Source organism: Ranitomeya variabilis, chromosome 3 (genome assembly GCF_051348905.1).
Source record: "Ranitomeya variabilis isolate aRanVar5 chromosome 3, aRanVar5.hap1, whole genome shotgun sequence".
NCBI classification, from domain to species: domain Eukaryota; kingdom Metazoa; phylum Chordata; class Amphibia; order Anura; family Dendrobatidae; genus Ranitomeya; species Ranitomeya variabilis.
In genome coordinates, this window is record NC_135234.1 from 245,304,951 (window position 1) to 245,329,449 (window position 24,499).

Consider the following 24,499-nt stretch of genomic DNA (forward strand, 5'->3'; position numbering starts at 1 on the left):
GAGACTGACTGGTTCAAGGTTCTCTGGTCTGATGAGACCAAGATCGAGATCTTTGGTGCCAACCACACACGTGACGTTTGGAGACTGGATGGCACTGCATACGACCCCAAGAATACCATCCCTACAGTCAAGCATGGTGGTGGCAGCATCATGCTGTGGGGCTGTTTCTCAGCCAAGGGGCCTGGCCATCTGGTCCGCATCCATGGGAAGATGGATAGCATGGCCTACCTGGAGATTTTGGCCAAGAACCTCCGCTCCTCCATCAAGGATCTTAAGATGGGTCGTCATTTCATCTTCCAACAAGACAACGACCCAAAGCACACAGCCAAGAAAACCAAGGCCTGGTTCAAGAGGCAAAAAATCAAGGTGTTGCAGTGGCCTAGTCAGTCTCCTGACCTTAACCCAATTGAAAACTTGTGGAAGGAGCTCAAGATTAAAGTCCACATGAGACACCCAAAGAACCTAGATAACTTGGAGAAGATCTGCATGGAGGAGTGGGCCAAGATAACTCCAGAGACCTGTGCCGGCCTGATCAGGTCTTATAAAAGACGATTATTAGCTGTAATTGCAAACAAAGGTTATTCCACAAAATATTAAACCTAGGGGTTGAATAATAATTGACCCACACTTATGTTTAAAATTTACAAAAATTTAACTGAGCAACAAAACTTTTTGGTTTGTAAGATTTATGCATCTGTTAATAAATCCTGCTCTTGTTTGAAGTCTCTAACTTATTTGCATCTTATTAAACCTGCTAAATCTGCAGGGGGTTGAATACTACTTGTAGGCACTGTATCTCCACAAAAACTGCAGAATTTTTTCAAAATTTTTAAATAGATAGAAGTTACTGGCTTCCTACTTGCTTGGAGGATGGAGATGACCTCTTCTGATAACCCCTTTGCTTTCAGGATCTGGCGTTCAGGATCCAAGCCGCTAATTGGAGGCTGTCTGGGTTCTGATGTAGAATCGGACCCTGAAGGAGTAAATCTCTTCTTTTCGGAAGGAGAAAAGGTTCTTCTACCGCCAACGTTTTTAGTAAGGCGAACCAGCTCCTTTTGGGCCAGAAAGGAACCACCAGAATGATCTGAGCTCTGTCCTCCTATATCTTCCTGAGGATTCTTGGGATTAATGCAAGAGGGGGGAAAGCATATAACAGACCCCTGCTCCATGATTGAGAGAGAGCATCTATACCCGCCAGTCTTTCACACGGGTTCAGTGAAACAAAGGTTTCGACCTTCACGTTCTGTCTGACGGCGAATAAGTCCACCTCCGGCATTCCCCAACTGAAAACTTCGCTGTTTAGCTCCCACTCTGTAGCTGACAGCTTCTTTCTGCTCAGAAAATCCACAAGCTGATTCTTCGAACCCTCCAGATGCACAGCTGAAATAGAGATCTTTCCGTCCAACTGAAGATCTGATGCGCTAGATGTTGTCATTTTGGATGTCTTGGACCACCCTGATGCCGAAGAAAGGCTACCGTTGTTGTGTTGTCCGACAGAATCTTCAGGTGTTTGTTCTTTAGTAGAACTTGCGCTGAATACAGGATCTTCCAAACCGCGTGTAGTTCTCTGTGATTTGAGGAATTCTTGCTGTCTTCTGAATTCCACTGCCCCTGATAGTTTCTTCCGAGGACTTGACCACCCCAACCTTGTTGGCTTGCGTCTGTGGTCACCGTAACTGCTGGAGACTGGATCCACGGAACACCGACCTGGAGATTTCTGGGAACAGTCCACCAGCGTAGGGACCGTCTGACCTGATGGGATAGACGGAACTCCCTGTCCAGTGAGGCTTGTCTTCTGTCCCAGGAAGCGAGAACTGCCCTCTGTAACCAACGGGAATGAAACTGGCTCCAGTTGACACAAGGAATGCAGGCTGTCAATCCGAGGATCTTCATTGCATCCCTGATGGAGACTCGGCTTCTTAAAAAATGTTAAAATCGGTCCGCTTCTCGTCTGGAAGAAAAGATTGTCTGACATTTGAGTCTAGGATAACTCCCAGAAACTTTATCCTTGGTTTGGGCGTCAGGTCTGACTTTGTCCAGTTCACCACCCAACCTAATTTCTGCAGAGTGGAGATCACCAACTGACAGTCGATCTTGAGCTGCCCTATAGAGTCTGCCACTATTAGGAAATCGTCTAAATAGGGTACTATCGTGATGTCTCAATTTCTCAGATAAGCCACTATTTCTACGACAAGCTTTGCAAAAACTCTGGGCACTGTCGCCAACCCGAATGGGAGGCAACGAAATTGGTAATGGTAGACTCTTCCTTCTTTTTCTACCGCAAATCTGAGGTATTTTTGGTGATCTGTGAAGATTGGTACGTGATAATATGCACTCTAAGTCTAAAGTGCACATTACCACGTCTTTTCCTAACAGGGGAATTGTAGAGCCTGTAGATTCCATTTTGAACCTATGTATTCTAGCCATTTGTTTAGGGGTTTGAGGTTTATTATAGTTCTGGATTTCCCAGAAGGCTTCTTTATAGAGAAAAGGCCCGAGTAATGACCCCTTCCTATCTCCTGAGGAGGAACTGGGGATATTGCTGCCACCCGCAGAAGATCCTGGATGTCCAACCACATAGAGGAGACTGAAGAGAGATGGACGTTGGACACAAAAAAAATTTCTGGGGGAAGGGAGTCGAATTCTATTCTGTACCCCTGAGAGAGAACCTGGAGAACCCAAGGACTTCTGGTAATCTTCCCCCACTCTATCCGGAAGTTCAACAGCTGCCCCCCTATTCTGATGGCGTCATTTCCTTCTAAATAAATTCTGACCTAGAGGTCGAGGGACCTGAATCCCTATTTTTGTTCCTATTTTCTCCCCCTTTTTGCTAGCTCCATCTCCCCTGCTTTCCCTTACCCCTATAGTCTGATCTTTGACTATAATAGGGCCTGCGAAAGGGCTGATATTTTGTACGTTTTTCCTCTGGAAACCCCTTTTTTCATCTGAAGCTTTTTCCAGAATATCACCAAGAATGGGCCCAAAGACTCTACCCCCTAAGAAAGGGATGGAGCACAGCTTATTTTTAGAATGAACATCACCTGACCAATTCTTCAACCATATAGCTCTCCTGGCTGCATTTGATAAAGACTGGCCTCTAGCTGTGAACCTAACTGACTCTGCAGTAGCATCTGCTAGAAAGCCGGTTGCTAGTTTTAGTAGAGGAATTGATTTAAAGGGAGGGTGCCGTGATTTTAGTTTTTGTACTAATAATTATTGATTATACAATCAATTATTTTTAATACAAAAGTAAATGTACCTCTTTCATACTTTTTTATTTATTCACTTTTACATTCACCACTGGAGGCCGCCATTTTCATTAGTGTGGGTGTAAGTGTCTGGGCACGACACTTGCACTCCTCACTTACGGCAGCCATGTATATAGGAGCCAACGGTCGGGCTCCGACCCCATCTCCTGCCTCTCAGCTGTGACTTGGCCACGCCCACTGAGCTGCCACGTCCGCGGCCATTTTGTTTATTTCCCTCTGCCATCGCACACACAGCTCAGTGCGTGCGATGGCAGAAGCTGCTGCCGAGGGTCCAGGGTAAATATCTGCAGCGAGGAGCTGTGATTGCAGCCTGTACTTAGTATTACAGTACAGGCTGCAATCACTGCTCACTACCGACCTGTTCAGAGCAGAGCAGGGAGATCGTCGCACTGCTCTGCCCTGAACATGACTCAGCACTTCCTGGTAGAGGAAAGAAGGTATGTACAGCGTTTTTATTTTCTTATGCATCTACCACTGCTACCAGTCCCTATATACCACCTAGCACTGCTGCCTGCCTCTGTATACCACTGCCTGCCTCTGTATACCACTGCCTGCCTCTGTATACCACTGCCTGCCTGCCTCTGTATACCACTGCCTGCCTGCCTCTGTATACCACTGCCTGCCTGCCTCTGTATACCACTGCTACCTGCCTGCCTGCCTCTGTATACCACTGCCTGCCTCTGTATACCACTGCCTGCCTCTGTATACCACTGCCTGCCTGCCTCTGTATACCACTGCCTGCCTCTGTATACCACTGCCTGCCTGCCTCTGTATACCACTGCCTGCCTGCCTCTGTATACCACTGCCTGCCTGCCTCTGTATACCACTGCCTGCCTGCCTCTGTATACCACTGCCTGCCTGCCTCTGTATACCACTGCCTGCCTGCCTCTGTATACCACTGCCTGCCTGCCTCTGTATACCACTATCTGCCTCTATATACCACTGCTACCTGCCTCTATATACACCTACCACTGCTACCTCTGTCCTGGGTAGCTAATCCTGTCCCGTGTACTGTGTCCTCAACAGTCAGTATCACACAGGACAGGATTAGATACACGGCTCAGCAGTCGGTATCACATAGGACAGGATTAGATACACGGCTCAGCAGTCGGTATCACACATGACAGGATTAGATACACGGCTCAGCAGTCGGTATCACACAGGACAGGATTAGATACACGGCTCAGCAGTCGGTATCACACATGACAGGATTAGATACACGGCTCAGCAGTCGGTATCACACAGGACAGGATTAGATACACGGCTCAGCAGTCGGTATCACAGGACAAGATTAGATACACGGCTCAGTAGTCGGTATCACACAGGACAGGATTAGATACACGGCTCAGTAGTCGGTATCACACAGGACAGGATTAGATACACGGCTCAGTAGTCGGTATCACACAGGCCAGGATTAGATACACGGCTCAGTAGTCGGTATCACACAGGCCAGGATTAGATACACGGCTCAGCAGTCAGTATCTAATCCTCTCCTATGCACTCCTCTCCCCCCTGCGTGTCTTTCCTCAATGTGGTTTATTATTTTTGTTGTGGGAGATGAGGGAGTCGAGGATTATGCGTTCGGTATGGTTTAAAAAAGATCAATAAAGGACTTTATTCTGGCCGAGTCTTTATTTACAATACAACTATAGGATTAGTAATGGATGGGTGCCTTATAGACGCCTCTCCATTACTAAGCCGTGGGCTTGATGTCACCGGACAATATGGAGGTGACATTAACCCCACAAATATGAACCCCACTTGCTACCGCTACAGGGTAAGTGGAAATTGCCAGGCAAAGCGCCAGAAAAGGCGCATGTAAAAGGCGGCTGAGAGCTGATGTTTTTAGCCTGGGGGGGGGGGGGGGGGACAGTATCCATGGCCCCTTCCTAGGCTATTAATGTCAGCCCGCAGCTGTCTGCATAATATTTGATGGTTATTAATTATAAGGGGGCCCCACGTCTTTTTTTGGGGGGTGTCCCCCATTTTAATAGCCAGTAAAGGCTATAAGTATACAGTTGCGAGCGTGTGAGTGTGAGCACACCCTCCCACCCACAGACCAGTACACTGCGGTCCTGAAATACTGTGCTCCTGTCACCCTGCTCCTTCCACCATACGTCTCTCACCTCCCTAGAGCAGCACAATACCATATGAATCACGTATAATACCGATAGATAGATATATATATATATATATATATCACATATACTCCCATAAAGACCACACATTATGCCGGGATATTATAATATATATATATATATAATATCACACATTATGCCGCCAAGTATTGTGTGATCTATGTGACGGTATTATATGTGATCTATATGGCAATATTATGTTTGCTCAGTGTTGTGGAATGATGTAAAAACTATATGACGGTGGTATATGAGAACTATATTGTGGGATTATGTGTGATCTATGTGGAAGTACTAGGTGAGAATTATATGGCGGTATTATTTGTGATCTATATGGTGGTATGTGAGAACTGTATGACAGTATTGTGTGATCTATTTGATAGTATTGTGTGTGATCTATATGGCGGTATTATGTGAGAACACTATGGCAGTATTATCTTCAGAAAGCGGACCCATTCTATGGTGGTTCTGGCTGAGCACCTGCACGCGGGTCTGGGGTAATAGAGGGGGCAGCATGACCCTCAGTTAGGTGCAGTCAGGGCTGGTGATGCAGCTGAAGAGAGGGGTCTCATTTTTATCGTTACTATATGGCTACATTTCCTTCCCAGCGTCACCCCAGACTGTGCCTGTCGTCTCACTTTCACACATCGCCAGGACAGGATGGAGAAGACAGGATCTGAGGAGGGGAATGGGGTCTTTGCATGCAAAGTCTGGATCAGAACAGGCCATCAATCCGCAGAAATGTTTCCTGGATTTCTGTGGAGCAGACGGTCCATCCATGTGTATAAAAGACAGCGTTCTATGTACAATCCCTGGCTGCTCCGCGCACTGAACAGGGTGCCCCCCATAGACCAGCACACTGCTCTCCTGAAATACTCTGTGCTGCTGTCACCCTGCTCCCTCCACCACATATCTCCCAGAATCCTTGCTGCCTGCCATCCTCGGTGACTGTCTACTTGTCAGTACAAGGCTGCCGTCACACATTCAGTATTTGGTCAGTATTTTACCTCAGTATTTGTAAGCAAAAACCAGGAGTGGGTGATAAATGCAGAAGTGGAGCATATGTTTCTAGTATACTTTTCCTCTAATTGCTCCACTCCTGGTTTTGGCTTACACATACTGAGGTAAAATACTGACCAAATACTGCTAGTGTGATGGCAGCCTTAAGGCCCCGTCTCACACAGCGACGCTGCAGCGATACAGACAACGATGCTGATCGCTGCAGCGTCGCTGTTTTGTCGCTGTGTGGTCGCTGGGGAGCTGTCACACAGACCGCTCTCTCCAGCGACCAACGATCAGGGGAACAACTTCGGCATCGTTGAAACTGTCTTCAACGATGCCGAAGTCCCCCTGCAGCACCCGGGTAACCAGGGTAAACATCGGGTTACTAAGCGCAGGGCCGCGCTTAGTAACCCGATATTTACCCTGGTTACCAAAAAAAACAAACAGTACATACTCGCCTTTCGGTGTCCAGGTCCCTTGCCGTCTGCTTCCTGCTCTGACTGAGCCGCCGTACACTGAGAGCAGAGCGCAGCGGTGACGTCACTGCTGTGCTGCGTTCTCACTGTACGGCCGGATCTCAGAGCAGGAAGCAGACGGCAAGGGACCTGGACACCGAAAGGCGAGTATGTACTGTTTGTTTTTTTTGGTAACCAGGGTAAACATCGGGTTACTAAGCGCGGCCCTGCGCTTAGTAACCCGATGGTTACCAGTGAAGACATCGCTGGATCGGTGTCACACACACCGATTCAGCGATGTCAGCGGGACCTCAACGACCAAAAAAAGGTCCAGGCCATTCTGACACGACCAGCGATCTCGCAGCAGGGGCCTGATCGCTGGTACGTGTCACACATAGCGAGATCGCTACTGAGGTCACTGTTGCGTCACAAAACTAGTGACTCAGCAGCGATCTCGCTAGCGATCTCGCTATGTGAGACGGGGCCTTTACTCTGCAGTCACCAACAAAATGGCTGCTCACTGGGTTCCTGAATATCATCCTCTCTTATCCCTTAGCAAACACCTAGAAGGGAAGGAGAGGAGTGACATCACACACGTCAGCAGACTCCGCCCAGAATTACTGCAGTGCTGTAATGTGAGCTAGTTGTACACTAGGTTTTTCTGAAATTTCAGCAGCTGCTCCCCCTAGTGTTTAAAAGTGGAAATTCCAAAACTTTTCAAATTATTTTTCATATTTTACTAAATTATAAACAAATGAAAATATTTTTTAAGAAAATTTAAACATTAATTCTTTACATTTTTACAATTGCTGTAAAAAAAAAAATTTTTAATGGCACCCTAATGGTCTCTCTAGGGGTTCTAGCTGACAACTGATCCTTCACGTCATCTACCCACAAATGCATAACCCGCGCCACAGATGTTGCCGCTATATTTGTGCGGATTACCGCCGCTGAGCTTTCCCAGGCTCTCTTTAAGAGCCCATCCGCCTTGCGATCCATCGGCTCCTTTAAGTTAGAGGAGTCCTCAAATGGAATGGCGGTTCTCTTAGAAACTTTTGCAAGAGGAATGTCAATTTTTGGGATATCCTCCCAGTCCTTGACTTCATGATCGAAAGGGAGGCGGAGTCTGAAGTCTCTAGGAATTGATAACCTCCTTTCCGCTTCTTCCCATTCTTCTAAAATCATAGAACGAATATGGGCATTAACGGGAAAGACTTTTGAGGTCTGAGAACGTAGCCCCCCCAAACATTTCGTCCTGAACCGTCGGAGTAGATGCGGATCCCTCAATCTGCATAGTCTGCCTAACTGCTCCCAGGAGCTCTTCTATTTCATTAGACGAAAACAAATATTTCTTCCCTCTCTCTGGAGGATCTCTGCTTAACTCTTCCTCCCCCAGATCTGATTCAAAAGAGCTGTCCTCGGACGACAGATCCGATTCTCTCTGCCTTTTCTTGGATCTCTGTGGATCCTGGGGGTTACACTGGATGGGCTGGGGTAATGTTAAGCCAGATATTGAGGCCTGCACCTCCTCTCTGACAATGGCCCTCATATTCGTCATTAGAGAGGCCTGTTCTTCCCCCACAATACGACTGGTGCATGACTCGCAGAGAGACTTCTGCCCGGAGTCCTTAAGTCTTATGGCACAAATGGGACATTTCCTGCACTTCCCAGATTTCTTGGCCACCGCAGAAGCCTATAACACACAATATATATATATATATATATATATATATATATATATATATATATATATATATATATATATATATATATATATATATAGTTGCATGGGCCTATATACTTGATTGAAGATCTGAGGGAGCAGGCCTCTGCCCAGGACTCACATGCACCTGGGCCTCCTGCAGTATCTCGGGTTTCGGATTATCCTCCATACTGCCGGATAAGTCCCCCATAGCCCACACATTCCTTTATACTGTTGCCGTCCTGTCCCGGACCTCCTGACGCTCAGGAAGTAGGAGGAGAGAAGACGCTGCCCCATGCTGCCGGCCGCGATCTGGAAGTGACCTGTGTGGCAGCCGCGAACCGGAAGTGACTCGCGCAGGAGCGTTCCCGGAAGCGAGCACCCGCTGCGCTTCCGGACTGCAGACACGCCTCTCCCACTCCGAGATGACCTGCGGCACTACCCCCGGATCCGCTTGCGAAGGATGTACCCAGCAGAGGCGTCCAATGGCAGGTACATCGAGGTCTTGCGCCAAGGGTTGATTGCCCCCCCAGGGGGAAGCGACCCTGAACCAGGAGCAGCACTACACTGGTGCTGCTGAGGGACCCTGTAACTCGGGTGTCAGCGCGGCAGAGTCTTCTAGTGGAAAAGAAGAGGCCGAGCCCCCCAGATCCTCACTCTATACACGGGACAGACAGACGAATGCTCGTCGTTCCCATCCACAGTGGGACAGGAAAAACACTGAAGGGTGGTAGGGGGAGGGTCCTTTTAAACTCTTGTGGTTTCCTGTCCCACTATGGATAAGAAGGACATCCTCCATGGTTTTGTCAGGTGGTGACCTGGAAATTGAGTTGATTTTGGCCACTTGAATAAGTAACTGGTGTTTTGAAGGGGTTAAATGACTTTGGGCCACTGATCTCACACTAAGAATACATTGATGTCATTTAACCCCTTAAAGACACCAGTTACTTATTCAAATCTGTGAAAATAGGCTCCTTGCCCACTTTGATGCCAGTTCTGATGCCCAGAACTCATTTGGGCTAGGCTGGAGAGACCTATGTTTGATGTGGGGCTCCCTGTTCAAAATGTCTGCAGTGTGATATCAGTGGCCCAAAGTCATTTACCCCTTAATTAACGCCCTTCGCTGCCCACTTTGATGCCCATTTTTGTGCCAGTTTTATATTTTTTGTAGCCGTTTTTAAGAGTATTCACATTAGTCTCCTCGCAGCATTGTATCTTATTATTGTGACAATTTTTTTTTTTTTTTTTTTTATAGGTTTAACAACAAAATGAACAGAAAAAAAATTGCCAAATAAACTCACGAATAAGAAACCAACTTCAGCCTGGTCAGCAACGGGCCCAAAACATCACTGCTCTATAGGAGACCTGCATGGAGGAATGGGCCAACATACCACTAACAGTGTGTGCCAACCCTGTGGAGACTTACAGAAAACGTTTGACCTCTGTCATTGCCAACAAAGCATATATAACAAAATACTGAGATGAACATTTGTTAAAGACCAAATACTTATCTTCTGCCATAATTTGCAAGATAAATCTTACCAAATCAGACAAGGTGATTTTCGGGATTTGTTTTCTCATTTTGACTCTCATAGTTGTGGTCTACCTATGATGTCAATTACAGGCCTCTCATCTTTTTAAGTGGGAGAACTTGCACAATTGGTGGCTGAACAAATACTTTTTTCCCCACTGTATATTAAAATGGGCAAGTACAAAACACAAAATATACAAAAGGTATAACAAAGGCAGACAAAGCCCCCTCCTAGCCGAGGAAGTTGGCATACTAGAAAAATAATATGGCGCCCCCACTCAGTGGAGACTATTCATGAATGACCCTCGGCTGTACCCCAAAAATTGTGCTTAAGAACAGGTAAAATCAATAACCTACTGGCGACAGATCTAAGAAGGGGTCTAGAAGTTCTGCAGGTAACAACGTCTATCTTAACAAGAAAAGTCAAATGTGCAACATCCTTGCTTCAGTAGCAATGGAAGGTAAAGCAGACGGGTATTAGGCCGACAGGAATACAATGTCTGCAGGAAGAAAGACAATGGTACCGGATAAATTACAATCAATGATCTGTTCATGGAGCAATGGCACTGCCCCCCCCCCCCCGAGGAAAAGCAATGGCACTGCACCCCCATCCCCAGCGGAGCACTGACACTGAGCCCCCCCCCCCAGCAAAGCACTAACATTGGCCCCCTCCAGCGGAGCACTGACACTGCATCCCCTCCCCCAGCGGAGCACTGACACTGCACCCCCTCCCCCAGCGGAGCACTGACACTGCCCCCCCAGTGTCTGACTAATAAGCCCCCACTTATCACACCGCCGGTTGCTTCTCTAGGTTACAGCTGGCCACCTCTGGTTGGCATTAACCCCTCCATGACCGGCCGGGTCTGGCTGCAGGCCTATTTTCCCTGGCTTCCACACATCAGCCTAGACTCTAGAGAGCGGTGTATAAATCTCCTGCCCGCCGCCATGTAGCGGTGTCTCCCAGCACACGTTGCGGTGTCTCCCAGCACACGTTGCGGTGTCTCCCAGCACACGTTGCGGTGTCTCCCAGCACACGTTGCGGTGTCTCCCAGCACACGTTGCGGTGTCTCCCAGCACACGTTGCGGTGTCTCCCAGCACACGTTGCGGTGTCTCCCAGCACACGTTGCGGTGTCTCCCAGCACACGTTGCGGTGTCTCCCAGCACACGTTGCGGTGTCTCCCAGCACACAGCGCCGTCCCACCTCCTCGGTGATGCCCCCCTGCGGGTACTCCTGGGAGATGAGCAGGTCCAGCAGCAGGTGCACCTCCGTGCGGAAGCTCTCAGAGTCACACGGCTGCAGGCTGTACAGCTTGTTCAGATGCCGGTGGAAATCGTGCACCGGGTCCGGCTGAGCGTAGGCATCCGGCGCACCCATGGGTGCCGGGCATAAGAGGTGCGGAGCTCCCGGGGCCCGTGTGCCATGCGGCGCCCCTACCGAGTGCCCGCCGCTTTCATGGGACGCCATGTTTCCCACAGACGCCCTTTTGCTATGACAACCAACAGTCACTTCCGCGATCGCCGGGCGCCGTCAGATGACGTCATCATTCTGCGCTGTACGCGGACAGGGGGGGGAGGGGGTCTCCGTCTCCGAATAATGGTGTGAGGACGAGGCTGAAGTTGGTTTCTCATTCGGCAATTTTTTTCTTTTCTGTTTTTTTTATAGGTTAAACAACCAAAAATAATCATCACAAGAATAAGATACAATGCAGCGAGGTGCCCTGATGTGAATACACTTGAAAACATCTACAACATGATAAAACTGGCACAACAATGGGCATCAGAGTGGCCACCGAAGGGCATTAATCAAAGGGTTAAATAACTTTGGGCCACTGATATCACACTGCAAACATATAGAACATGGAGCCCCACATAAAAACCCAGATCTCTCTCAGAACTGGCATCAAAGTGGGCAGACAGTTGATTTTCACGGTTTTGAATGAGTAACTGGTGTTTGTCAGGGGTTAAATGACTTTGGGCCACTGATCGCACACCACCATTACATACACAAATATTTAGAATTGAGAGTCCTCGGTGGCTGATACCTTTTAATGGACACACTTGTCACACTATGTAACCCCTTCTCATGTACAGCACCATGGAATCAATGGTGCTATATAAATAAATAATAATAATAACTGAAAAGATGGTAACAAATTTGTTACTATCTTTTCAGTTAGCCATTAAAAAGGTATCAACCACTGAGGACTCTCAATTCTAAATATTTTTCTATCTACTGGCTAACACGGTACCAAGATATATATCTTTCCTGTACCGTTACATACAGTAACTCCACACATCAAGTTCAGGTCCCTCCGGCCTGGCCCAAACGGGTTTTGGACATCAAGTGTGTAAGACGCGAGTAAAATTTAAGTTCTGACTGCCAGATGATCTGGTCACTTTCCAGCCCCCCATACAGCGTTTGTCAGGCATCGAACCCAGTAACTCCTGTCTACCAGCCAGCAGCTGGCACAAAGTGGCATAATGTCAATGGCGGGGGACCACACAGCCATTATGGGGGATGTAAGGGTGGTGTGAGATCAGTGGCCCAAGGTGTTCTAACCCCTTAAAAACACCAGTTACTTATTCAAATCATCAAAATCGACTGCCCACTTTGATGCCAGTTCCAATGCCCAGAACCCATTTGGGAAACCTGGAGTGACCTGAATTTCATCCAGGGCATTAATAAGCATGTAATAATGGCGTCACATCAGTGGCCCCACATCATTTAACCCCTTAAAATCACTAGTTACTTTTTCTGCCCAATTTGATGCCAATTCTGATGGCCAGAACCCATTTGGACCAGGCTAATGCCACCTGGGTTTGATTATATCACTATGTATGTAATGGTGGTGTGAGATCAGTGGCCCAAAATTATTTAACTCCTTGAAAACATCAGATACTTATTCGAATCTGTGAAAATGGGCTGTTTGCCCACTTTGATGCCAATTCTGATGCCCAGAACCCATTTAGGACAGGCTGGAGGGACCTGGGTTTGATCCATAACATCACTATCTGTGTAGTCTTAGTGTGAGATCAGTGGAACAAAGTCATTTAACCCCTTAAAAACACTAGTTAAGGATCCGGTAGATCCATCATCTTATCGTCCAATCTCGCTATTGACGACAGATGTTAAAAACCTGGCTGAGATGTTGGCTAACCGCCTTAATAAGGTGATAACGACAATAATACCGGGATCAATCCAGGTTCATGCTTAATAGTTCTATAGCACATAACCTCAAGCGATTATTTCTCAATATGCAGGCAAAGGCGGATAATGTGGGTCGGAGGGTAGTGGTGTTTCTGGACACTGCTAAGGCGTTTGATAGTGTGGAGTGGTGGTATTTGTGGGCGGTCCTGAGGGCTATGGGTTTTGGCAAGAAATTTATAAGTTGGGTGCAGCTGCTGTACGCGTCTCCAAGAGCTAGGGTACACGTGAATGGCCTTTTGTCTGGGGCTTTTTCCTTGTATAGGAGAATGCGGCAGGGGTGCCCTTTCTCTCCTCTGTTCTTTGCGATTCCTATAGAGCAGGGGTCCCCAACCTGTAGCTTGGGAGCCACATGTAGCTCGCGGTCCTATGAATTGTGGCTCGCGGCTGTCTGTAAGCTTGGTGCATTAACTCCAGTTGTAGCAAACAGTTATGAAGAGCACATCTGAAAATGGTGAATTTTGTGAGCAGCCCTGCACAGAAGAGCAGATCTGGATGCACATATACTGGTCTTAGGGGTTTTGAGATGATTTAAGTATGGTACGCTGGAGACAAGATGACACCACCTGTCAGAGGAGGTGTTTGAAGCTGGATGTGACAGTGTGTTGGGAGTGCTTGATAGGAGAATACTGAATGGGGGTATTGTGGGAACCCATGGATCTTTGTATACTGCTTTGGGATGATTGATTTTTGTGGAAAAGCTTTGGTTACCACTATTGTGAGGGGGCGGGAGCAGAATATGGCTCGCGACCCTCTCTCAGAGCTGAATGTGGCTCTCAACGTCAGAAACGTTGGGGACCTCTGCTATAGAGCCTCTGGCAGAGGCGGTACAGAGGGATAGTCATGAAGGTAGCCCTGCACATGGACGATGTGTTATTGTTTCTGGAAGATGCGCAGGAGTCTTTGAGGGTGGCTATACATAGCATTACTAAATTTGGGGCTCTTTCGGGACTATCTATTAACTGGGACAAGTCTGTGTTGCTGCCCCTGGATGTGGCAGTTCCTCTGACACTAGACTCTGTGATTCCCTTACGGGTGGTTCATGAGTTTAAATATTTGGGTATTGTGATTTCGGCTAAGATAGAGGATTATGTGCGGCTCACCCTGACTTCTTTGCTTGGGAGATTTCAACAGAAGATCGGGTTCTGGAAGAGGCTATTTCTGTCGGTCGCAGGTAGAGTCAATCTGATCAAAATGATACTTATTCCTCAACTCCTCTATATATTGCATAATGCTTCAGTATGGTTCGCACAGAGTAAATTCTATAGGATTAAAACTCTGTCACAGATCACAGGGAGGATAACTTTATCATCCCCACTGCTCACACCAATATGTCTCGGATCAAAAGGAGGATATCTTTATCATCCCACCCAGCTGACCCAAATACAGTTTTATACCTTTGCCCAAAACTAAGGGTCTCTACCCCTGAATGAACTCATGGGGTGGGCAGAGCTATAGAATGCACTCCTCTTTCTTGAGGATATAAAAAACCATCATCCCTCATATCTTGGCGTATGAACCTCGTAGAAAGACGACACAATGATCATGATGCTCCCCACATCATTGGTTTTCCTTTAAGTGTAAACACGAGGTAGATATATGACCCGCTTAAACTGCAATCCGTCTCTCGGTCCCTGCGAGGCGCTGGGCTCAGAAAACGCACCGGCGTGTATCCCTATTGTCGCACATACCAAATATATAACTTTCATATCTCTGTCACTAATTGGGGTCGAGATATGCCTTACTATTAAGTTTCTACAGGAACAAAAGAGCACATGATACTATGGCTGCCTTTCTCAGCTTAAAGCCATAAACTGCTCAGTGAAGGTTGCTGGCACGCTGGTCTCACATTACAGCTATATAGCAGGGGGGAGGGAGGGGGAAAGGTGAAATCGCACCAGGCACATGCAGGCAGAGGAAACTGCAGCTGAGAGCTCTGTATGTGTAATTGAAGTAATAAATTCTTCCTATTTCCTGACACCTCTCCCCTTTGGGACTGCGCTACGGAGGCAGAACCTCTTGGTAATCCTCCATGCGCACATCGGCAGGTTCGCACCAGCAGGACAACCCATCTGCATTGCCATGCTCGCTGCCCTTTTTGTGTTTCACGGTAAAGTCATACTGTTGGAGGGCAAGGCTCCAGCGTAGCAATCGTCCGTTGGTTCCACACATAGCTTGTAACCTGCACAGAAGGTTGTGGTCAGTCACCACAGTGAAGGTGCGACTGTACAGGTAGGGCTGCAAATGTTGCAGGGACCAGACCATGGCCAGTCACTCCTTCTTAATGGTGGAATAGGCCACTTCCCTCAGCAAAAGCTTCCGGCTCAGGTACAACACAGGGTGCTCTTGGTTTCCCGAGTTGACCTGGCTGAGCGCAGCACCGAGGTCAAACTCGCTGGCGTTGGTCTGCACCAGGAACAGTCGACTGCTTTTAACACAGGAGAGTTGCACAGGGCTGTTTTCAAAGCCTGGAAGGCCACCTCACAGCCGTCTGTCCAGTCAACTGGGGTAGCCTCTTCCTGGTGAGGTACGTCAGGGGTTTTGCCAGGCTACTATAGTTCTGTACGAAGGGCCTATAGTACCCTGCAGTTCTCAGGAAGGACATCACTAATGATGAGCGAATACACTCGTTGCTCGAAATTTCCCAAGCACGCTCGGGTGACCTCTGGGTATTTTTTAGTGCTCGGAGATTAGTTTTCCTCACCACAGCTGAATAATTTACATCTGTTAGCCAGCTTGATTACATGTGGGGGTTCCCTAGCAACCAGGCAACCCCCACATGTACTTATGCTGGCTAACAGATGTAAATCATTCAGCTGAGGCGATGAAAACTAAATCTCCGAGCACTAAAAAATACTCGGAGGACACCCGAGCGAGTATATTCGCTCATCACTAGACATCACCTGCTTCTTGGTCCTGGGGGTGGGCCAGGATGCATCCACTTTCCCAGGCTCTGGCCTCATGGAGTTCCCGCCTACCCGGTGCCCCAGGTAGTGGACCTCTCTCATGCCCATCTGGCACTTTCCCGGCTTGATGGTCAGACCTGCTTGTTGAATTCGCCTGAGCACCTCCTGTAGATGCTACAGGTGTTCATCCCAGGAGGAACTGAAGATGGCAATGTCATCCAAGTACGCCACCACGTACTTCTCCAGTCCCTAAAGCAGGTGGTTGACCATCTGCTGGAAAGTGGCAGGGGCATTGTTCATGCCGAAGGGCATGACTGTGGACTCGTACAGTCGGAAGGGTGTGATAAACGTGGACTTCTCCTGTGCCTCAGGGCTCAGGGGGATCTACCAGTATCCCCGACTCAGATCTGTTATGGACAGATATTTTGCGCCAGCTAACCACTCACGCAGCTCCTCGATGTGCGGCATGGGGTGCGCGCCAGAGGCTGTGATGACGTTGAGCCTGGGAAATCCAAGGATGAAGAAAAAAGCAGCAACACTCCGTTTATCATGTCATAAAAACCTTAGTCCTTTATTTACGAATACTTTCCATGGTCCCGTATAAGAACTCGAGTAGTGGACCCTCTGGGTCGCGGCTTCAGAGTCCCCGAGGATGAGTGGACCAGATAGCACCAAACCCCTGTACAGGGAGTATTAGGGACAGGCCCAAGGAGGGTAAAGCCGCAACTCCCGGAGCCAAAGGGAAGACTGTGGACTGAACCAAAGAAGGACAGCAGACGGGAGAGAGACGGAGCCACCGAGGTGACCCGAACAGCGGAGACACAGGACGGGCAGAGACTGCAAGGACAGAGTACTGACCGGTATGGCGAAAAGACACATTTGGTAGGGAATGACAGGAACACAGGACTGGAAGATACGGCAGGAACACAGGATAGGCAGGCACGCACGCAGGATTGGCAGGGACAGCTGGAAACACAGGACAGGCAGGAACGCAGGACTGGTAGGTATGGCAGGAACACAGGACTAGCAGGGACGGCAGGAACACAGGACTGGCAGGGACGGCAGGAACACACGACTGGCAGGGACGGCAGGAACACAGGACTGGTAGGCACGGCAGGAACACAGGACCGGCAGGAACACAGGACTAGTAGGAACGGCAGGAACACAGGACTGGCAGGAACACAGGACTGGCAGAGACGGCAGGAACACAGGAGCGACAGGAACACAGGACTGAGAACAGCAAACAGAGACGAGTCAAGACTGAGTCAAAGTGAAAGGAGCAGAGACTGGAGCCAAGGAACCTAAAGAGACGCCAGCAAGGAGCCAGCGAACACAATAGACGCAAAGGCGTCTTACCTGGACAGATGCTGGGAAGAAATACCCGACGGGTGCCGCCATATTGGGGGCGGAGCCACCGGGTCATGACCTCCCAGAAGCCATAGCGGCGAAAGGAGCGCGTCTGCGCATGCGCGGACCGCAGAAAGGACGAGTGCCCGAGAAGCCAGAGGAAGGAGAGCGAGAAGGAGCATCGGGAGCGCGCCGGCTGGACAGGTAAGTATTAGGCGGCGTAACAACCCGTGGAAGCATGTTATACGCGAAACGGCCGTAGTCCTGTTCTTTTGCCTGCATGCCCGCACTTGTCCTGCCCTTATACACCTTGTCCATGGAAAGTATTCGTAAATAAAGGACTAAGGTTTTTATGACACAATAAATGGAGTGTTGCTGCTTTTTTCTTCATTCTTGGATTACCAAATGTGTGTTTCTTCAAGCAAGCACCTTCATCACCGTGATCTCACCCAGTAAGGTGTCGCTGACTCAGAGTCCACCTACTCCACCAGTAAGTAGACTGTTTCTTAGTGCCATTCTACTTTTTTATTTTTTTATTTATCTCCCTGGGAAATCCTACCCGTGAAAAGATGGCCAACAGTGCATTCGACACCTATCCGCCCTAGTTGAGGACAGAGCCACTGCCTCTGGGTACTGGGTAGCGTAGTCTACCACAGTGAGGACGTATTGCTTTCCAGAGCTGCTGGGGAAGGCCCACAATGTCCACTGCGATCCTATGGAAAGGCTCTTTTATCACTGGCAAAGGGATCAGGGGAGCCTTAAGTGCAGGCCCCGCCTTCCCCACTCTTTGGCAGGTGATTCAGGAGCGTAGCTTACACGTAATTGAATCAGTGGGATTATTCGTATTTGTCTCACAGAAATCCACCCCTATTTATTAAAAATACTTCTCTTTATTAAATATCAATAAAAACCTTACTATATAAATAAATTGACATAACACCAGCACCACAGAAGGAAAAGCAACCAGGGGGGTGCCTATCCCTAAACTGGCCTGTCTCTACCTGCCTACTTGCGGAGGTTGGCACCCTAACCTGCGCAGTGGCGCCCCCGCTCGTCGACGGCTCACCCTTGCTCACCCTATTGGGCCCTGTAGTGGCAAGGGGTGAGAAAGTTGATGAATAGGCAGGTGAGAAAGAAAGGTGTATGTGTGCAGTATTATATAAATACTGAAAAGATTTATTTTTGGCTCTGTTAGCTAGGCAATTATTGTAGTTCACCAACAGAGAATTATGATTCAAAATGTCCTCAATTGTGTGAATATTGCTAGTATACCTCTGCAAACCAGATATATCTGTGATTTTAACTAAATATGATAAATTACGTTTTTTAATGAAGAGATGTCTATTCTATCTCTTTATGCCCTCACAAATCTAGGCCTAGATAGTGCAACAGAGAAAATACCATACTCCTATAACTATTCCTCTATGTACCCAAACTATAGGGATATACACTCACCGGCCACTTTATTAGGTACACCTGTCCAACTTCTTGTTAACACTTAATTTCTAATCAGCCAATCACATGGCGGCAACTCAGTGCATTTAGGCATGTAGACATGGTCAAGACAATCTCCTGCAGTTCAAACCGAGCATCAGTATGGGGAAGAAAGGTGATTTGAGTGCCTTTGAACGTGGCATGGTTGTTGGTGCCAGAAGGGCTGGTCTGAGTATTTCAGAAACTGCTGATCTACTGGGATTTTCACGCACAACCATCTCTAGGGTTTACAGAGAATGGTCCGAAAAAGAAATACAGTGAGCGGCAGTTCTGTGGGCGGAAATGCCTTGTTGATGCCAGAGGTCAGAGGAGAATGGGCAGACTGGTTCGAGCTGATAGAAAGGCAACAGTGACTCAAATCGCCACCCGTTACAACCAAGGTAGGCCTAAGAGCATCTCTGAACGCACAGTGCGTCGAACTTTGAGGCAGATGGGCTACAGCAGCAGAAGACCACACCGGGTACCACTCCTTTCAGCTAAGAACAGGAAACTGAGGCTACAATTTGTACAAGCTCATCGAAATTGGACAGTAGAAGATTGGAATAACGTTGCTTGGTCTGATGAGTCTCGATTTCTGCTGCGACATTCGGATGGTAGGGTCAGAATTTGGCGTAAACAACATGAAAGCATGGATCCATCCTGCCTTGTATGGAGCATCTTTGGGATGTGCAGCCGACAAATCTGCGGCAACTGTGTGATGCCATCATGTCAATATGGACCAAAATCTCTGAGGAATGCTTCCAGCACCTTGTTGAATCTATGCCACGAAGAATTGAGGCAGTTCTGAAGGCAAAAGGGGGTCCAACCCGTTACTAGCATGGTGTACCTAATAAAGTCGCCGGTGAGTGTATGTATGGGCCTATACAGAACAAAATGTCACATGCTTACTATTTTGGTTTATACATACAAAAAATGGCTCAGATATAGCCAAACAGACAACAGAGGCCACAAGAGGACAACTGCACAACCTAGGCCAGAAAACAATAAACGACCAACAGAAAACAAACCAAAAAACCACCACCTTAGAAGCAATCATATATGTGATGAGTCAAAAAATGGCAATTCACAATAAACATAGCCAATTGGCCATGTGTTAGATTAGTATACTCGAGTCAGATATTGACTCCCAAAAGCACTTATCTCATTAGTTGCTGTACCAGGTTGAGATCAATTACTCTACTCGAGTCAGATATTGACTCCCAAAAGCACTTATCTCATTAGTTGCTGTACCAGGTTGAGATCAATTACTCTACTCGACGCGTTTCCCCTCTGCCGAGGTTCATCAGGAGAAAGATGTAAACCAAGGTACTTATCTCATTGCTGTGTATACCCGCCAGAGATGAATAGATGGGATAAAGTGGTAGGGACAATCCCCCTTACGATGTGGTGCTATGGAGCTTTACCACTTTATCCCATCTATTCATCTCTGGCGGGTATACACAGCAATGAGATAAGTACCTTGGTTTACATCTTTCTCCTGATGAACCTCGGCAGAGGGGAAACGCGTCGAGTAGAGTAATTGATCTCAACCTGGTACAGCAACTAATGAGATATGTGCTTTTGGGAGTCAATATCTGACTCGAGTAGAGTAATTGATCTCAACCTGGTACAGCAACTAATGAGATAAGTGCTTTTGGGAGTCAATATCTGACTCGAGTATACTAATCTAACACATGGCCAATTGGCTATGTTTATTGTGAATTGCCATTTTTTGACTCATCACATATATGATTGCTTCTAAGGTGGTGTTTTTTTGGTTTGTTTTTTGTTGGTCGTTTATTATTTTCTGGCCTAGGTTGTGCAGTTGTCCTCTTGTGGCCTCTGTTGTCTGTTTGGCTATATCTGAGCCATTTTTTGTATGTATAAACCGGAATAGTAAGCATGTGACATTTTGTTCTGTATAGGCCCATACATATATCCCTATAGTTTGGGTACATAGAGGAATAGTTATAGGAGTATGGTATTTTCTCTGTTGCACTATCTAGGCCTAGATTTGTGAGGGCATAAAGAGATAGAATAGACATCTCTTCATTAAAAAACGTCATTTATCATATTTAGTTAAAATCACAGATATATCTGGTTTGCAGAGGTATACTAGCAATATTCACACAATTGAGGACATTTTGAATCATAATTCTCTGTTGGCGAACTACAATAATTGCCTAGCTAACAGAGCCAAAAAGAAATCTTTTCAGTATTTATATAATACTGCACACATACACCTTTCTTTCTCACCTACCTATTCATCAACTTTCTCACCCCTTGCCACTTCAGGGCCCAATAGGGTGAGCAAGGGTGAGCCGTCGACGAGCGGGGGCGCCACTGCGCAGGTTAGGGTGCCAACCTCCGCAAGTAGGCAGGTAGAGACAGGCCAGTTTAGGGATAGGCACCCCCCTGGTTGCTTTTCCTTCTGTGGTGCTGGTGTTATGTCAATTTATTTATATAGTAAGGTTTTTATTGATATTTAATAAAGAGAAGTATTTTTAATAAATAGGGGTGGATTTCTGTGATTCAGGAGCGGCAATATTTTGTCACATCTGTCCCCATCTTGGGCCAATAGAAGTGTTGAGACAGCCGGGCCTTAGTTTTGCTGATCCCCAAGTGTCCAGCGAGCGGGATCTCATGGGCAATCCACAACAATTCACCCCAGTATTGGTACGGGACGACCAGCTGTCTTTCCCTCAACCACTTCTTTTGGGATTTTCCGGGTACTGTCTCCCGGTACAACCTCCCTCATTCCCAGAACACCCTCTCCTTATCAGTCACGGAGGTGGGCGTCTCGGCGAGGTGTCTCAAATTTTCCAGGCTCACATCTGAGTGCAGAGCAGCCTGGAACTCTTGGCTGGGGGCAGCCAGAAGCAACGTTAGGGTCCCTTCCCCACGGGAACCCTCTGTGACCTGCTCTGGGCTCATCTCTGGTTCAGTCACTCCTGTGACTGAGGAGGGTCCAGAAGGCAGACTGTTATCTTAGTTCCGGGCACTCTGACTGCAGGTGACAGCAGCTATGTAGGCTGTCTCCCCGGGGATTTCCACAGACCCATCGGCCGGCGCTGCTATGGGTTCTACCTCCCCATCCACCCCCAACATCTCAGGAGCAGTGCTACTTATTGGGCAGTTACCTTCCTCTATAGCACCGGTCAGTTGCATCACATCACCTTCCTCATGGATCCCATGCAACTCCCCATTTCCCTTAGCACCATCGCTTGCTCCTGTTAGGGGTTCCTGTTATGGACCTGGTGGTTAGGAGCACCTGGAATGACCTGATGAGTAAACTCAAAAAACGGAACTAGCTCTGGGGAAGTGGGAACTCTGCTGACCGCAAACTCTACTCCTATCGCACACACTAGAAATAGCCGTGGAGCGTACCTAACTCTCCCTAGACGCCTCTTCACAGCCTAAGAGCTAACTACCCCTAAAGATAGAAATATAAGCCTAACCTTGCCTCAGAGAAATTTCCCCAAAGGTAAAGGCAGCCCCCCACATATATTGACTGTGAGTTAAGAGGAAAGTTACAAACACAGGAATGAAACAGGTTTTAGCATAGGAGGCCAGACTTACTAAATAGTCAGAGGATAGAAAAGAATACTATGCGGTCAGCATAAAAAACTACAAAACCACGCAGAGTATGCAAAAAGACCCCCGCACCGACTCACGGTGCGGAGGTGCAACACTGCACCCCAGAGCTTCCAGCTAGCAAGGAAACATCATGATAGCAAGCTGGACAAGAATTTAGCAGAGCTAAGAAATATATTCAGGCAGCAGTAACAACAAATGAACCAGCAGGGACTTAGCTTCTGCTGGAGTAGACAGGTCCTCAGAGAAGTCCAAGAGAGATCTGAACCAATTCTGATACATTGACAGCTGGCATCAGGTAACGATCTGAGTGGAGTTAAATAGGGAAGCAGCATAGCAACATAACGAGAGCAGCTAATAAAGTCAACCTAGTGACCAGCAGTTCCGCTCGAAGCCACCAGAGGGAGCCCAAGAGCAGAACTAACCAAAGTACCATTCGTGACCACAGGAGGGAGTCCGAGAACGGAATTCACAACAGGTTCCTCAGCCATCCCACCCCGCAGAGTGACGCAGCTGAGCACTCCTGTACCCGCATCCTTAGGAAATAAATGGTTAGCAGGTAAAACATGCATATTCTCATCATTAGCATCATCAGTATTACCCTCGGTATTTGCAGAAAAATGGTACATCATTAATTGGTACAGCATTGTTGGGTAACCCATGCAATTTCCCTTCGGGATCATCAGTATTCGATTGGGGAGGGGAGTCAGGGACATAATATGCAACCATCCTCCCCAAATCAGTCCCCAATAAAACATCAGTGGGCAAGTTATCGGACATCCCCACATCTATATACACCCGGAACACTGGCAGGGGACAACGAATGCCCCCAATCCCGGTGACAGTCAGAGTTTTCCCCGGAATAATCTCTTCAAGGGCCGCCAGTTTAGGGTTTGTTCAGCCCCGGTGTCCTTGAAGCCTTTACCGACATGGCCCCCCACGGTGATGTGCTGCATGTTGTCATAGACCCTCCCAACCACCCCACCCACCATAAGAACAGCTGCATTAGGCCCTGGGGCCTTGGCTGGGGGGTTCCTCTGCTTCTCCGGACAGTTGGCGCTGATATGACCAGTCTGTTTGCAGGAAAAACACTGTTGAAGGTCGGTGGTAGGTCTGGTGCTGTTGGCAACGGGGACAGGGCCTCTGGTGAGTTGGCTGGCAGGGGTACTGAGGTTGGTTGCAGGCCTACCCCCTCTCCAGCTGGCGGTGACTGGCTTCCAGTCTTCCGATTTACGGTTGGCCTCAGACATCGGCAATCTGCGCTGCGTTAGTCATGTCTTTGGGCTATCGGTCCATCACGAACTGTCGCACCTCAGCTGGGCAAAGATGTAAGAACTGGTCTTTGATCATCAGGTCCCGAAACTGTGCAAAGGTGGTCACTGACAGTCCTTAGGTCCACTGGTCAAAGTGGGTCCCAAGTCCATGCGCCACATCGCTGTAACTGTCGTGTGGGCCACATTGGAGGTTCCGGAACTTTCTATGGTAAACCTCAGGTGTAAGCTGGTACTTTGTTATCAGGGCCTGCTTGATGGCCTCATAGTCTTCATCTTGGTCTGGCGGGAGAGAAGCAAACGCCTCCAGAGCTTTGCCTTTTAGCCCTGGGGTCAGGTATCAGGTGTTACGGATCTGCAACACAGGACTAAGGTAGCAATATAGGAGAACCAAGAGTCAAAAGTGGCCAAAAAATTAACAAAAATTATATTTATTAAATAAATCCATTACATAAGTAAAATGAATAGTAGCAAAAAATTAGTTAAAAGAGCATGTAGTAACTGCATCCATAAATACACCCAAACGTCCAGGTAACTATGACAGGACCAAAGTGACTATGATACACAATGTAATGACCATGAATATCAAAGCAAGTGCTACCCACACA

At 47.8% G+C, this 24,499-nt stretch overlaps 1 protein-coding gene across 1 annotated transcript in view; it reads right to left on the reverse strand.

Annotated features, from left to right (window-relative positions):
* HEATR6 (HEAT repeat containing 6) overlaps positions 1-11,622 on the reverse strand; it is a 112,609-nt gene extending 100,987 nt beyond the window's left edge. The window contains exon 1 of the mRNA XM_077295326.1: positions 11,297-11,622. Coding sequence (XP_077151441.1) covers positions 11,297-11,560 — 264 coding nt within the window. The 5' untranslated portion in view covers positions 11,561-11,622. The remainder of the gene's footprint in view (positions 1-11,296) is intronic.
* Between the last annotated feature and the right edge of the window lie 12,877 nt (positions 11,623-24,499).